We start from the raw sequence: 13500 nt of genomic DNA, 5'->3' as shown, positions 1-13500 counted from the left end.
TTCTTCTTTCACTCACTCCTTTCCCCTTCCCTTACGGCGTGTTTCAGGTGTCCAGCGCTATGTGAGACAGATACTGCGCCATTTCCTGTCCCCAAAAATGAATTATTGTTATTATTCACTTTTAGGAGACAGGGTGGAAGTTAACAAGCTTTACAGCGCCAAAGCATGGGCGCCGCCATATTTGGTCACGTGACCACACCGCCACTGCTGGCCTTCGGGCCTTTTTATTTCGACGGCTGCAAGACGCTTTTCTGGTTCTCGCTCTGGATAACGAGCTGTCGGACGGCACAAAGACTTGCACAAAGAGTGCACAAAACTTGCACAAGACTTGCACAAAAAGACGGCACAAAGAGTGCGCATAATATGTGTTGGTGCTGGAAAAGGTTTTGTTCAACCACCTCAAATTTACTCATCTCCTTCCGACATCGGTTCAAATGTGTCAACAAACCGCCTAAGGTTCATCGCCTAACGTTCATTGTGGCCGCATAATTCGTTGTCAAAGCGGAGCATTGGCTTAAAGTTTACCTTCAGGGCTCGATATTTTTGCCGAACGGAGGAATATGTGTTCATAGCCATTAAGAGTGTTCACCACTCAGGACTGTGCACGGGATTCACAGCCGAACGTGCGTTCGTGTGATCGCTGAACGATTGCCCAGATATTACTTTATCCCCCGTTAACGTTCCGGCTTACAAATGTATGGACGTTGTTCAAAGGCCGCTTCACGAGCTCAGCAACGTTCGAATGTGCTCTCTTGGTAAGTAAGTCTGAAAACTGCTCCAGAGTTCAACGCCCACAGATGTAGCTATTGCTGGAATAAGCTGAATAACAAATTCCTGTCATGATAAATTTCACCACAGTCCAGTGCATTAGTGTACTTCTGTAGACCTTTGCACGGCGCGAAGCAATTGTCGAAACGTCCCCGCTGAGAACAGTCGCAAACCAGCTCCGCTGCCGTTTCCTTCGTGCTAGCACTTGTTGCAATGGTCTAAAAAGCATCGACTATTCGGTGTATTGGATCAGTGTTTTTCGAAAGTGAGAAAGGCATGCACAGATCGACTTTCCTCCTTCACACGATAAATTATGAATGTGGGCGCACTAGTAGCGACAAGAAGATGCTCTTTAATACACAACGAAAATGGCGCTGTGACATTTCAGTGGCGCAACATATTACTGCTCTGAAGAGGTCATCAGCTCATTCTGGAGTTTCAGCAGCTACTGCCGGCGCCGAAATAAACAGGCGCGTGGGGTTTGCGATGTTTATTTGTTTCGCAGAACAACACATTACGTTCTGTTCTCGCAGAAAGCAGCATGCACTCACGGGGCAGCTCCGCGAAAAACGACAGCTTGTGCTCCGAAGTGCCCCGTATGTAATAACCGGGTCTATTCGTTATTCGACCACCGGAGCATTGTCTCTACATATTAATTCAATGATACGCATGAAATCCGTATCACAGCCTGGTTTAAGAGCCACTTGACCCTTCTACACAAGCTGAGCAGCATCAGTTCGCATTGCGCACCGCTGCTGTTAACGACGGCTCCGAAGGCCAGAAATGGCAGCCTAGTGTTCCTGTATGGCAGCCGTCCTAATGGCGCCATCTGTTGTGGACAGAGCGAACTGCTCTCCGGAAACTGTCCGTCTCGGCTTCGAAACCAAGCGTCCTCTCGCCCGGCGCCCGGCTTCCTTAGGGGTGTGCCCTGTTTACATGAACACGAAAGCGGTGTGTCGAGTTAGGGGGCAGGGGCCGGGATGAGCAACGTCACCCCAACTGGACGACTGCGTGTTTACATGAACTCGATTTTAGCGAGTCAAGACCGGCTCGGGTGCCTTGGTGTGCTGCGCGCCCCCCTCCGCCGCTCTGTGGAGGGTGGGGACATCCTTCGAAAGGGTCAGTGCCGCCTCGGCGAGGGCGCGCCATATTTGTGCCCACTCCCTGTTCCGCCTGCGTCAGTTGCACGTACGGCGGCCTATTTCCCGCCGATTGCAATTTTTCTTGGCCGCAAAACGGCAAATACATGCCGGGTTGTTGCGTGCCTGCGTGCACAAATCACTCCCGAAATGGCTGGAGATTGCCCCCCCCCCCCCCCCCCCCCCCCCCCTATTAATCTGACTCTTCGAATTGACACAGCTTACAAGCACCTCGCGGGCAGGGTCGAGCTGAGTAAACCTACCCTTGCGGCGGAGTTGACTTTGCAGTGCCCAAGGGACGCACTTGTCTTTCTTAAAGCTCGCCTGTTGCAAACAACTGCTGCAAATCAAGCCCAAGTGTCTCACAAGCGTGCATGCGCGTCATTTGTTATCTGAGTGCCGCTGTACATGAATTTACCGCCCCTCTTCCCGACGCCCTTTGACCGAACTTTTCTCCGGTGATGCGCCGAGCGTCTCGCATCATTTTGGCAGCCGCTGCAGCGACGGAAGGACGTGCGCTAATCTACTGAATTTCTGCAACTTTGCAGGTTGACCTAATTTTTTTTTTCCTTTTATTACCCTGCATCACGCAACTGTCGCTGCCTCGCTGCTGCCGCTGCTTTTTGTAGTGTTGTGAAGTTCTTGATACCCTGCATGAAAAAATGCCGCCAAATAATGAAAAATGTTTGGCTTCCCATGGCGCTCTGCCGGCCGCTGGTTTCTTGAGTTGTACCGAATGTGAGAACGACTATCATGCAGGGAAATGCTCAGGAGTCAGGAGTGGCTTCGGCCTCCTTCAAATCGAAGGAAGAATCGCTTGAGGCAACGTGCAAATGTCCGACATGCTCAGCCGCAAGGCTGAGACGAGGTAGTGGCAAAAAAAATTGAGCACCGACTCTGACATCTTAGTGGCTCTCGCGAGCATCAATTCAAAGCTCGAAGCCTTGGGCCCACTGTCTGAAAAGGTTGATGGAATTGAATCCTCTATTCATATGATGCCTTCAAAGTATGATGAAGTCCTGGAGGCACTGAAGCGGCAAGATGAAATAAAAAAAAATTGAATAAGCGGGTTGACATGCTAGAAGAAAAAGACCATAAGCGAAGAGGCTTCAAAGCTCCGAGAGGAATTAAACGAGCTAGAGGGGAGAAATAAGCACCTCAACCTTGAGATTCATGGACCTCCCGAGAAAGATAACGAAGACCTGCTCAGTGCTGTAAATGAAATTGCCGGGCAGATAAAGGTCGCTGAGCTTACCGCAGTATCAGCTGGGGCACTGCACCGGCTACCCGCCAGAGAAGGCGTAACACCTGGAGTAATCGGTTGTTTCCTCCGGCAGAAAGACCGAGACTTTTGGCTGTCAGAGTGAAGCAGCGAAAAAAGAAAAAATATTCTGTGTATATCCAATAAAATCTCACAATGAAGAACAGAAAACTGGTGTTCAAGACGAAACAATGGGCTAAAGTGTACAATTATAAGTTCGTCTGGCATCGGAATGGCAAAATTTTACTTCGCAAAGCAGAAGGTCTTTCCGCACGTTCGTACGGAGCGCCAGCGATCTTGCCGAGCTAAAGTGGGGCCTTTCCTGCGTTCACAAAATGTGCTTATAGGACCTTTTATGCGTTATGTGCGAGCAAACTTTTAAACCGAGTGACTTATGTTCGTCGATGAAAGGAAGATCTGCGTCAACCCTTTCTTTCTTGCACCTGAATATGCAGTCAGCTAGAAATAAGGCTAATGAATTTTGTACCTTCCTAGAGCAATTGCAGAAATTGATTGCACACTCATCATGATTGTACAGTGACAGCAGAGATGTTATGCATCTTTATGGTTATAACCCAGTAATTATGAACCGTGAATGTAAACGTGGCGGGGGTGGTTGTTTATACCTAAAGTGTGGCAATAGCTACGAAATTATGGATGAGTTATCACTGTCCACCGATAACTATGAAGCTGTTTGCATAAATAGTGGTAACTTTGTGTTCTCTGTCATGTATAGGTCACCTGACGGTGATCTAAATCAGTTCTTTGATTCCTTAGATGTGGAGTGTTCCTCTGTAAATCAATGCAACTCCACAATGGTTCTTGGTGGCGACCTTAACGTCGACATTTTCTCTTGTACTGCGAAACAAAAGATGATGGCGTCTCAGTTAGGTTGACCCTGGATATGCATAGCGAAAGCTACATGTAGCTTGTTCCGCTAGCGAGAGCAACGCGCTCCGCTACGCAGCACAGCTGTAACGCGCGGCGAGGAGGCTGATGACGTCACGAGCCGGCGCAGCTGGTGGAGGATGACAGCGGAACCTAGGAGCAACTAGTTGCCATGGTTACAGCGCGTGCGCAGTAGTGACTAGCGAAGCGGCGGCGACCACGCGCGGCAGAGCGACAGAACACCTGTGGCTCGGAACAACTAGTTCCCATGGTTACGGCGCATGCGCAGTGGTGACTATTGACTCTTACCCGAAATGCGCCGCTGACTAGCTTAGTGTAGCTTTCGCTACAAAAGAATTCCTACTGATACTTGAATCGCATTCTCTTTACAACGTTGTAAAAACCCCCGCACGCATTACTGCAAATAGTTCAGCAGCGATTGACTTATTTATTGCTAATCTTCCTGGTGATAATTTAGGAAGTGGTACTGTAGCAGCAGCAATTAGTGACCATTTATACCAATATTTCTAGTTGCCGATTCAAAAATTATGCCCGCAAAAAATTGCATGCCGAGTTTTATTATTCAGAATATTACAGAAAATACACTCCAGCTCTTTCGAAATGATATAGCTATCACACACTGGGATGACTTGCTACGTTACTCTTCACCGAATGAGGCATATGACCCCTTTAGTTCACTGTTTTCTTCAATATACAAAAAAAATCATACAAAGTGGTAAAGAAACCGAAACGTGCACGAAAGCCCTGGATGAAAAATGAGTTACTAAAATGACGAAGGCGAAGGCAAAGCTGTATCACCAGTTTCTTGAGAGTCAAGTCAAGTTTATTTTTGTTTTTGTCGAAAAGAAAGGAGCCAGGTCTAAAAGCTGTGAAAGAGAGCTTGACAAGACCCTGGCCCCCTACAAAAATTGGCTGAGCAACAGCAGGGAGCAAGATCATTTTAGAAAAACGTGCACAGTTTTATACATCAAAGAGTTTCATATAATTACTTTTGTCCGGATGAAAATAAGATCCACAGTAAAGCGCAAAAACAGAAAATAAACACGTCCTAAAACTCAGTCTTAAAATGAGAATACATCAAGTTAACATTCTAAATACAGAGCAACACTAGGTCCACAACAATTGTTCACGGCAAAAAAAAAAAAAGTCGTGACCCTGAAGTTCTAAAGAATTTTAGGAAATATCGGAACTTGTTAAATAAATATTTGAAGCATGCAAAGCGCGATTATTATGCACATCTATTCGACGGAATTACGGATTCCAAACAAGGCTGGAAGAAGCTTAATTCAGTTCTGCCTTCCAGGTATCAGACAAGAATTTTAAAAATAGAAATAGGTGGCCAACAGTACACGGGAAAACCTCTTGCAGAAAAATTCAATGATTATTTCCCGTAATTAGTTGAGAGCCCTTATAACTCCAACGCCATTGCTGTAGTCTCTACCTGCCCCCTTAGAACATTCCCTATATTTAAGTCCTACTGATGAATGCGAAGTCCTCAATTTCTTCACTGCTTTGAAGAGGAGTAAATGGGAAGGCACAGACGGAATAAAAATGCAGCCGGCTAGCATTGCGGTGGATCTTTTTTCTCCATACCTAATATTTACAACCTAGTTTGGTACACTGGTCTATTTCCTGAGCAACAAAAGAACGCTAAAGTGACAATATTGTACAAAAGTGGCGAAAAAGACAGCTTGGGAAACTATATATGCCGTCCTTAATATTGCGAATTTTTTGAACACCTTTTGAGAAAATAATATTTGTAAGACTTACTAGTTTCTTTGATGCTAATTCGGTTATTGTTTCGCAATATGACTTCCGGACAGGTCGATCTACTGAGACAGATCTACTTCATCAAAAAGAACTAATTTTAGATAATATTGAAAGAAGACAACTGACACTAGGACTCTGGATTTTTTTGAGGCATTTGATAAAATTAATCACAATATTTCACTCGAGAAATTATCTTGCTACGGCATTCGTGGTATTTATTTTAATCTGGCTAAAAGATCCTTCAGAAATCGACATTAAGCAATGTGTATTGAAAATGAAATGTCCTCACTACAGAAAAACAGACATGGCGTGCCTCAGGGGAGCATTCTGGGCCCGTTTTTCAATGCTTACATTAATGTCCTTGTATCTCTAGATACCACCATAAATTATGTACGCCGACGACACTAGTACCTTCTTAACAGGAAGCATTGGAAATGGCCTTGTCAAAACCGCCAACCTATTTTTGGATAAACCATGTAAATGTTGAAACGCAAATAGTTTAAAAATAATCTTTTCCAAATCAAAAGCGGTTCTCTTTCAAGTTAAACAAATAAATGTTCACGTTAATCTACCAAGGTGCAATAAAACTTGCTATAAAACTGAAATAGAATTTTATTCGTCGGTAAAAACTCTGGGTGTCGTTTTTCATGAAAATATGTTATGGTATTTTCACGCAGACAACATGCAAACTAAACTTTGTAAAGCGTTAGGTATATTAAGAGAAGTGAAGCACTTTTTACCTGTCCTTCAAAAGCTAATGCTCTGTAAGACACTTTTTGTATCTCACCTAAAGTATTGTCATTTTGTTTGGGGTAATGGCACCAAGAAATCAGTCAATAGATTGGTTATTTTACAGAAGAACGCAATTCGCGCAACTGCAAAATCTCCATACAATGCCCACACTTCTGATCTATTCCGTAAATACAGGACTGCAAAACTTTCCCCCCTCTATGAGCAACAGCTGTTGGCTTCTCTGAAATCCGAAATCCAAGAAAATAGAACAACACTTCGGGTCGTTGCCAACTTCCAGATCAACATCTCATCTCTTCGCACCCGTCATCACGAACAATGGCACGTTCCACGACCACGTACGAATTACGGTCTTCAGATGCTTCGAAACAGCCTGTCAAGTACGCTAAACAAATATAAGCTAACGGAAGAGCAGCTGCACGTTTTAACGAAAAAAAATCAATTTGACAATATTAACTGAATTTTATTCAATTATCTCACTGTAATTCAACAAATTCGCTGTTTACTTTTTTTTCTTGCGCTTGTCATAGTATGAATATTTTTGCTAAGGTGAAATGATTGCTCCTTGTTGTTGATCTCACTCTATGTGTACAGTCCTTCCAAAACTGTTGTGTGGGGAGACGGGGCCAGTCAAGCTGCCCTTGATGCAGCTTTTATCCCGTCGAACTCGCCAAACCTCGTACATGCCCTGTACTTGTTGTGGGAATTGAAATGAATATGAAACAACTCAACTCAAGCCAGCCCTGTCGAGTTCAAGTGAACACCGCTCGTGTTCACAAGGGATTAAAGTTCGTACGCGCTAACCAACATGTCTAAACGGACGTACAGGTTAACAACCACTGCTGTGAGCGGTCTTTCAAAGCAAGTTCACTTCAGAGTATCACTGCAGTCCTGGGAAGTCAGGGTTCTCCTCCCGCTGCCTGACAACACAAAAACAACAAAATTTGCCTGCGAAAAATTCTTTGCTGTTACACCACAGCTAACGCCCAAACATTCGCGGTACACACTCGTAACCGTCCTGGGATTTTTTTTCTCCGCGTATCTAAACCTTATGGCATGCCTGAAACGGCAGAGTGTGCGATATCTATCGCGTATGTAGTCGATTTTCGAAGAGCATCGGAATGCATCGGAGCACGAATTAATTTAGAAAGTCGAAGGAGGAAACACACGAAAGTAAATTCGCAACGGTGAAACTGACGTGCTAATTACAGATAGAAATCACAGGCAACGGGAAAGCAACAGAAGGACCAGGATAAAGGCGATTTCATTCCAACTCTCAATTATTCTCTTAATTCTTCGTCATTGCTTGGGCTACAGTTTATGCTGGCTGCATTCCAGTGCCCAATATGGCGACGCCCGTGGACATCCAGCGCAAGTATCCTCAAACAGCGCCCCCCCCCCTCCCCCCCGCTTACTCTTCCGAAACTTGCGTAATAGTAAGTGATTTTATTAAAATAATAATAAAAAGGAAGGAAAAGATTTTTGCTAGCCCCGGCATCTGCCATCGATACTGATGCACCTGAGCTGGGGCAGCGGAAATAAAGGATAGCAGGCAGAACGGAGAAATGAAATGAAAGAGGTGAAGGGACAGGAAGAGAGGATATGGGGAGAGGTAATATACACAAACTATTTACACAATAAGAAATGTGTCCAGGTTGTGCGCGTGATTAGTTAAGACTTTTCCTGTCGGCTAGACGGGCTTCTTGGGAACATGAGAAAGTAAGGTCGTTGACGCTTAAAAAAGGGAGGACATAAGGACGTCCAAGCAATGAGCCTACCCCTGGTGAAGCTTGGGGGGGGGGGGGGGGGGGGGGGCGGAACAAAGCGAATCGACGAGGTTGGAGCCTATCCACGTGACGAATGCTTGACATGACGAGAATGGCAGGCTTCAGCAGTCGGCGCTGGGTGCACGTGTCCATTTTCTTTCTCTCGACTTCAGGCGGACTCTCCCCTAACACATATTTCGCGTTGCTATCCTTCCAGTCTACCCCCCCCCCCCCCCCCCCCCCCCCGCGACTTGCGGCAACACTGCAGGTGCAGGACAACGTCCGGCATGCTGGCCAGTGAAGATTCAGCGCACTGCCTTGCCTTCGTCCTCATGCGTTTGCGCTGAATTCAAACTATGAAGCCGCTCAAACTCTTTTGAACTACTCGCGGTTTGTCAGGGAGGGACTAATTACGACTCTCGCTTACAACGAACTAATAATACACGTGACACAATGGTTGTATAGCTTTTTGAGATAGAAAATCGATTGAAGCGACACACCAACGCTTACCAGCTCTTATATCTCAGTGCTTTTTAGTTGGTTCTTTGCATTTTTTTTCACAGGGGATGGCGGACGGCCCTGCGACACGCTTCACGGATACAGCTCCGCAACGGGAGGAAGACGCAGCCAGAAAATCGCAGAAAAGGGGCAGTGGAAGAAAAATGCAGTCGTCGGGGCCCACGGTGGCCTAGCACAACAGAACGCCAATCCCCCCCCCCCCCCCCCCCCGCGCATGCTTGTGTCGCTCTTTCATAGACTGCTCGGCCAGGGCGTGTTGCTTGACCTCCCTTCATCCCTTCACTTTCCCTTTACCGCCACTCGACTTCCCCCCTTTTCCCCGAGATCTTGAAAGGGGTGTCGTCGCGCGATCAGTTAGGAAACATATGACCTCGCGAAAACTACAGCCCACAGAAGGCAAGAGATGGCACGCCAACTGCACTGACTGTGACCTCTCTAGATTTGGTGTTTCTGTTTGTCCAAACGCGACTCCCCGGACACGCCATTGATGACTTCAAACTGAGGAGCTCGGAGCAGTTCCTCGCTGGTCCTTGAACACAAGGAGGGACGCGACGCGAGTGGCCGTGGTTGAATCTCCCAAGGGAAGGCCTCATGGCAACGGTAAGAGCACAATCTTCAAGCCGCGCGTTGTCCGGCTGTGGGCGGCGATAGCGACGATATCTTGGAGTACGTAACAGCCGAGAAGAAACAGCGAAGAAAAATTCCTAACGGGAACGTCCGTCCGACAACGCTTTTCCCGCTGCTCGTGCTGGATGAGAGTGCAATGCACTCTGCAGCTGTTACACGCCAAAGAGCCACGACAGGGTCAGGTTCTGCCGATGCCAGCGCTCCTATATCTAATCGCCCTCCGCATCTCAGCAGACCCCTCCGGCATAGCGTCACTTTCACTTCTCGCCGCCTCGGTTATCGCCCCGTGCAATTTTCATCTTCTCGCTCACTCTATGAACGAGGAAAACCACCGTGGTGCCAACTGCGTAGTCGTCCGGCCCTCACCGCCCTTGAGCCACGGGGACCGCTCGATGGGCGGTATATCTTCGTCCCCGTGGTAGCCGGTACACGGCCGCGGATGCGGTGTTTGCAAGTCCGCGGTTGAGTTGTACCTGACTAGTGTTGAGGATAACGGAGGAAATCCGAGACGGCGTTAACGACCGCGCATGTTTCAGCTGGAGGCGGCGCGCGGGCGGCCTTCGTCGCCGGTCGAGTCGCTGAGAGCGCGGGTGGCGCGCGTGTTCAGCAGTGTGATGGGGCTGGTCGGGACCAAGCGGGCGCTGGCCGTGTTCGTCGCGTGCTTCGTGACCCACGTCTGGATCCAGGGGTCGTCGGCCGTAGTCAGCGTCGACCCGGACATCTCCAGAAATGTGGTAAGCCCCTCCTTGTAGTACGAAGACTGCTTTTCTTCACAGAAAAATTTTGGAGCATGCTAGTATTCTTTATATTGTATGCGACCTATCCGCGCAGTGCGATACCAGCAGTTTGCTTTAGTGACAGTGCAACTCACAGCAAAGTTTTCCAATAAAAGGAAGAGATGAACGAAGGCAGGAAAGGCGGGAAAGTTTAAAATTTCTCACCAAGCTAGAATTTTTGCGAGGAAAAAGCGCATGGACCAATATGTTTTTGGCCAATCGAATTTCAAAAAGCGTATTGTGCAGATTAGCTTTTTGTTCATTAACAGGACGTTCTTTGTGTTTTCTCAAATGGAGAAGCTCTATTTATGGACAGTAAATGAAAAAGTTGATCGAAGCTTTGTTAAAAAAAAAGTGTAATCTAGATTACACTTTTTTTTTATTTGTGCGTGTAGGTTCTTCAGGTTTTTCATTCGTTCAAATACGATGCATAAAGCTGTTCTAATGGGCTCCTGTGAACCACGTTCACTCACCAAGGACCGCGTTGGAACAAAACTGCATCGGCTAAATTTAAGACCTGCTGCGTACATTGTAAATTTCTTGCTACGTGAAAAGTGCTCAGTTTGAATTTTTTACTTGCTTGTAATAAAGGTTTCATTCATTCATTCATTCATTCATTCATTCATTCATTCATTCATTCATTCATTCATTCATTCATTCATTCATTCCATGAAATATAGTCGAGCGTGGTACACAAGACTCAATACAGCGTAGCGGCCACCATACTCCGTAATTTATTCCACTCATTTTCACTCGCATTGATCCACGGTATTTAGTACCGCACATTTTTAACCGCCGGCAACACCAATTATTACAGGCTTCCCGTGTAGATGAATGCTCACTGCATTTCATACGATAGCCGAAATTACGGTTTTGTTTTTGTTCTCTCTTTAATTTGACCGACATGGTTTCGGGCTGCTATAGGAAACTGTATGTTACAGGCGCTCTGAAACACACCCTTACTAGAGCTCACGGTTTTCTTTCCTTGTTACACATTTTATTCTTTGCGCCTTCTCTGAGCAGTGGCAGTTTGGTGGAAGCTATAAAACATTGCGTTCAGCGTAGCACGGGTTACGTACAATATGAAGCGAAAAAAAAAAGGGGGGGGGGGGGAGCATAGAGATGGAGACCAGAGCCTGAAGCTACCGCTTCGCGGTGAAACACTTTTCACCGCGTTAGGAGCTGGTTTAACCATTTCTCTTATTCCATCAAGTATATGACCCATACTGTTCTAGTTAGCCCTTAACTTTCGGAGCCTTTATTGAGGATGCGGTAACGAAAACGCTCTCCTTCACTGTCATGTAAGGAAGCCGGCCAACAGGGACACTTTCTCCGCAGTTGCGCTGGTACCTGTGCCACCGTGATACAATATAGTCGACGAAACATTGCGAGCAAGGGTTGAACGAGATACGGTTATAGACAAAGAAGGAAGGGGTGTAGATTGCAGAAAATAAAAAAAAATATTGAGGGAAAGGGGGTAGGTTTTCAGTGCTCATTTAAAGCAAGTGAGGCTGCTGGCTGGACCGCGCCTTCCCCGCTGGTTATCATGATTGGCCAACGTTTGTGCGCAGTCCAGTCACGTTGCGCTCTTACTTCACAGACCCGCCGCGGTGGCTCAGTGGTTAGGGCGCTCGACTACTGATCCGGAGTTCCCGGGTTCGAACCCGACCGCGGCGGCTGCGTTCTTATGGAGGCAAAACGCTAAGGCGCCCGTGTGCTGTGCGATGTCAGTGCACGTTAAAGATCCCCAGATGGTCGAAATTATTCCGGAGCCCCTCCACTACGGCATCTCTCTATTCCTTTCTTCTTTCACTCCCTCCTTTATCCCTTCCCTTACGGCGCGGTTCAGGTGTCCAACGATATATGACACAGATACTGCGCCATTTCCTTTCCCTAAAGACCAATTATTATTATTATTATTATTCACAGAGTTGTCTAGAATACGGCTCCAGAATACGGGAACACAGAACACGAAGTTAGCGGAGGTGCACGTCGTAAGTCTTAATTGTTGCACAAAAAAATAAAAAAGAGAAGAAAATGTGGTGAAGTAATGAGTCAGCGCGGAATGAACATCACATATGTAGTTCAACAAACACAAACCCCCACTCACGTGGTCACCGACCTCGCGTCGTCGCCTGCGACGCATCATACCATGCTTGCGCCTTGGTCAGGCCACTAACGTGGTGTGAGGCAACAAACATGTTAGCCTGTATCAGCGCTTCTGTATTCGGCTGTGGTCGCCTCGAGGTTATCGTCGCACTCGTCGGGGCGGTCGCGTGACGCCGCCCGTGTCGCGCGACACATCTCTCTGGAAGCCTGCCTTCAAGAACGACCATCAGTGCTCGGGCTTCAGACGCCGACCGAGGGTCCTCACAACAAATTGCACGTAACTCTATGAAACAGCCCGAAACATCACCAGTGTCGTACTCCACGCTGGTCACTAAATCCGTGCAGCGGCGTGGAAACGATATTCACTGGCATTCATGCAGAGGCGAGATTTCGCACAGGAGTCCGTACGCACTGTCAGAGAAGTCACCGCCGTCACCATCATAATCATCATCATCGTCAGCATCATCCTAACTATGCCCACTGTAGGACCCAAAGGTCTGTCCCATCTCTCTCCAATTAACCCTATCCTGTGCCACATGCGCACACCTTATTCTTGAGAACTTCCTAATCGGATGCGCACCATCAGGAGCGGGCGCCCGATGATGGTGAAAAGCGATGCGCCTAGCTGACTGTTGAAAAAATGAAGACTTTTTTGGCGCAGTGCCGTAGTGGAGGGCTCCGGAGTAATTTCGACCACCTGGGCATCTTTAACGTGTACTAACACCGCACAGCACACGGGCGCCTTTGCGTTTGACCTCCATCGAAACGGTGCCGCTGCGGTCGGGTTCGAACACGGGTACTCCGGATCAGTATCCGAGCGCCCTAACCACTGAGCCACCGGGACAGTTGCAAGGTTAGGTCTTTTTTCAGTGTGCATCAAGGGGCGTTAAATTTTTCTAGACAAGCGTCATACCGAGCCCTCAGTGCAGTCACGGAGATGCATGCAGTGGCGCTGGCATCAGCAGTGACTTTCGTAGCGTAGGCAAAGGGCGGGACCATCCGCATTTGGTGCGTCAAGTTTCCGTGTTATTGGAGACAATTCGTGGCTAGCCGATAAATTGCGTTGTGGTTGGCTGGGCCGCAAGGCGGAAGCAGCATAAGTTTCC

At 47.3% G+C, this 13500-nt stretch overlaps 1 protein-coding gene across 2 annotated transcripts in view; it reads left to right on the top strand.

The window, feature by feature from the left end:
- The first annotated feature begins 9856 nt into the window (after positions 1-9856).
- The window catches only part of LOC144120693 (gastric triacylglycerol lipase-like), a 30676-nt gene continuing 27032 nt past the window's right edge, over positions 9857-13500 (top strand). The window contains exon 1 of one of the 2 annotated variants that reach the window (XM_077653341.1): positions 9857-10243. In XM_077653341.1, the coding sequence (XP_077509467.1) occupies positions 10037-10243 (207 nt within the window). In that variant the 5' untranslated portion in view covers positions 9857-10036. The remainder of the gene's footprint in view (positions 10244-13500) is intronic. The other variant, XM_077653340.1, reaches the window with a different exon arrangement.

This window comes from Amblyomma americanum, chromosome 2 (genome assembly GCF_052857255.1).
Source record: "Amblyomma americanum isolate KBUSLIRL-KWMA chromosome 2, ASM5285725v1, whole genome shotgun sequence".
Taxonomy (NCBI): Eukaryota; Metazoa; Arthropoda; class Arachnida; order Ixodida; family Ixodidae; genus Amblyomma; species Amblyomma americanum.
Note: the sequence above shows the minus strand (reverse complement) of the source record. Positions and strands in the feature narration are given on the sequence as shown.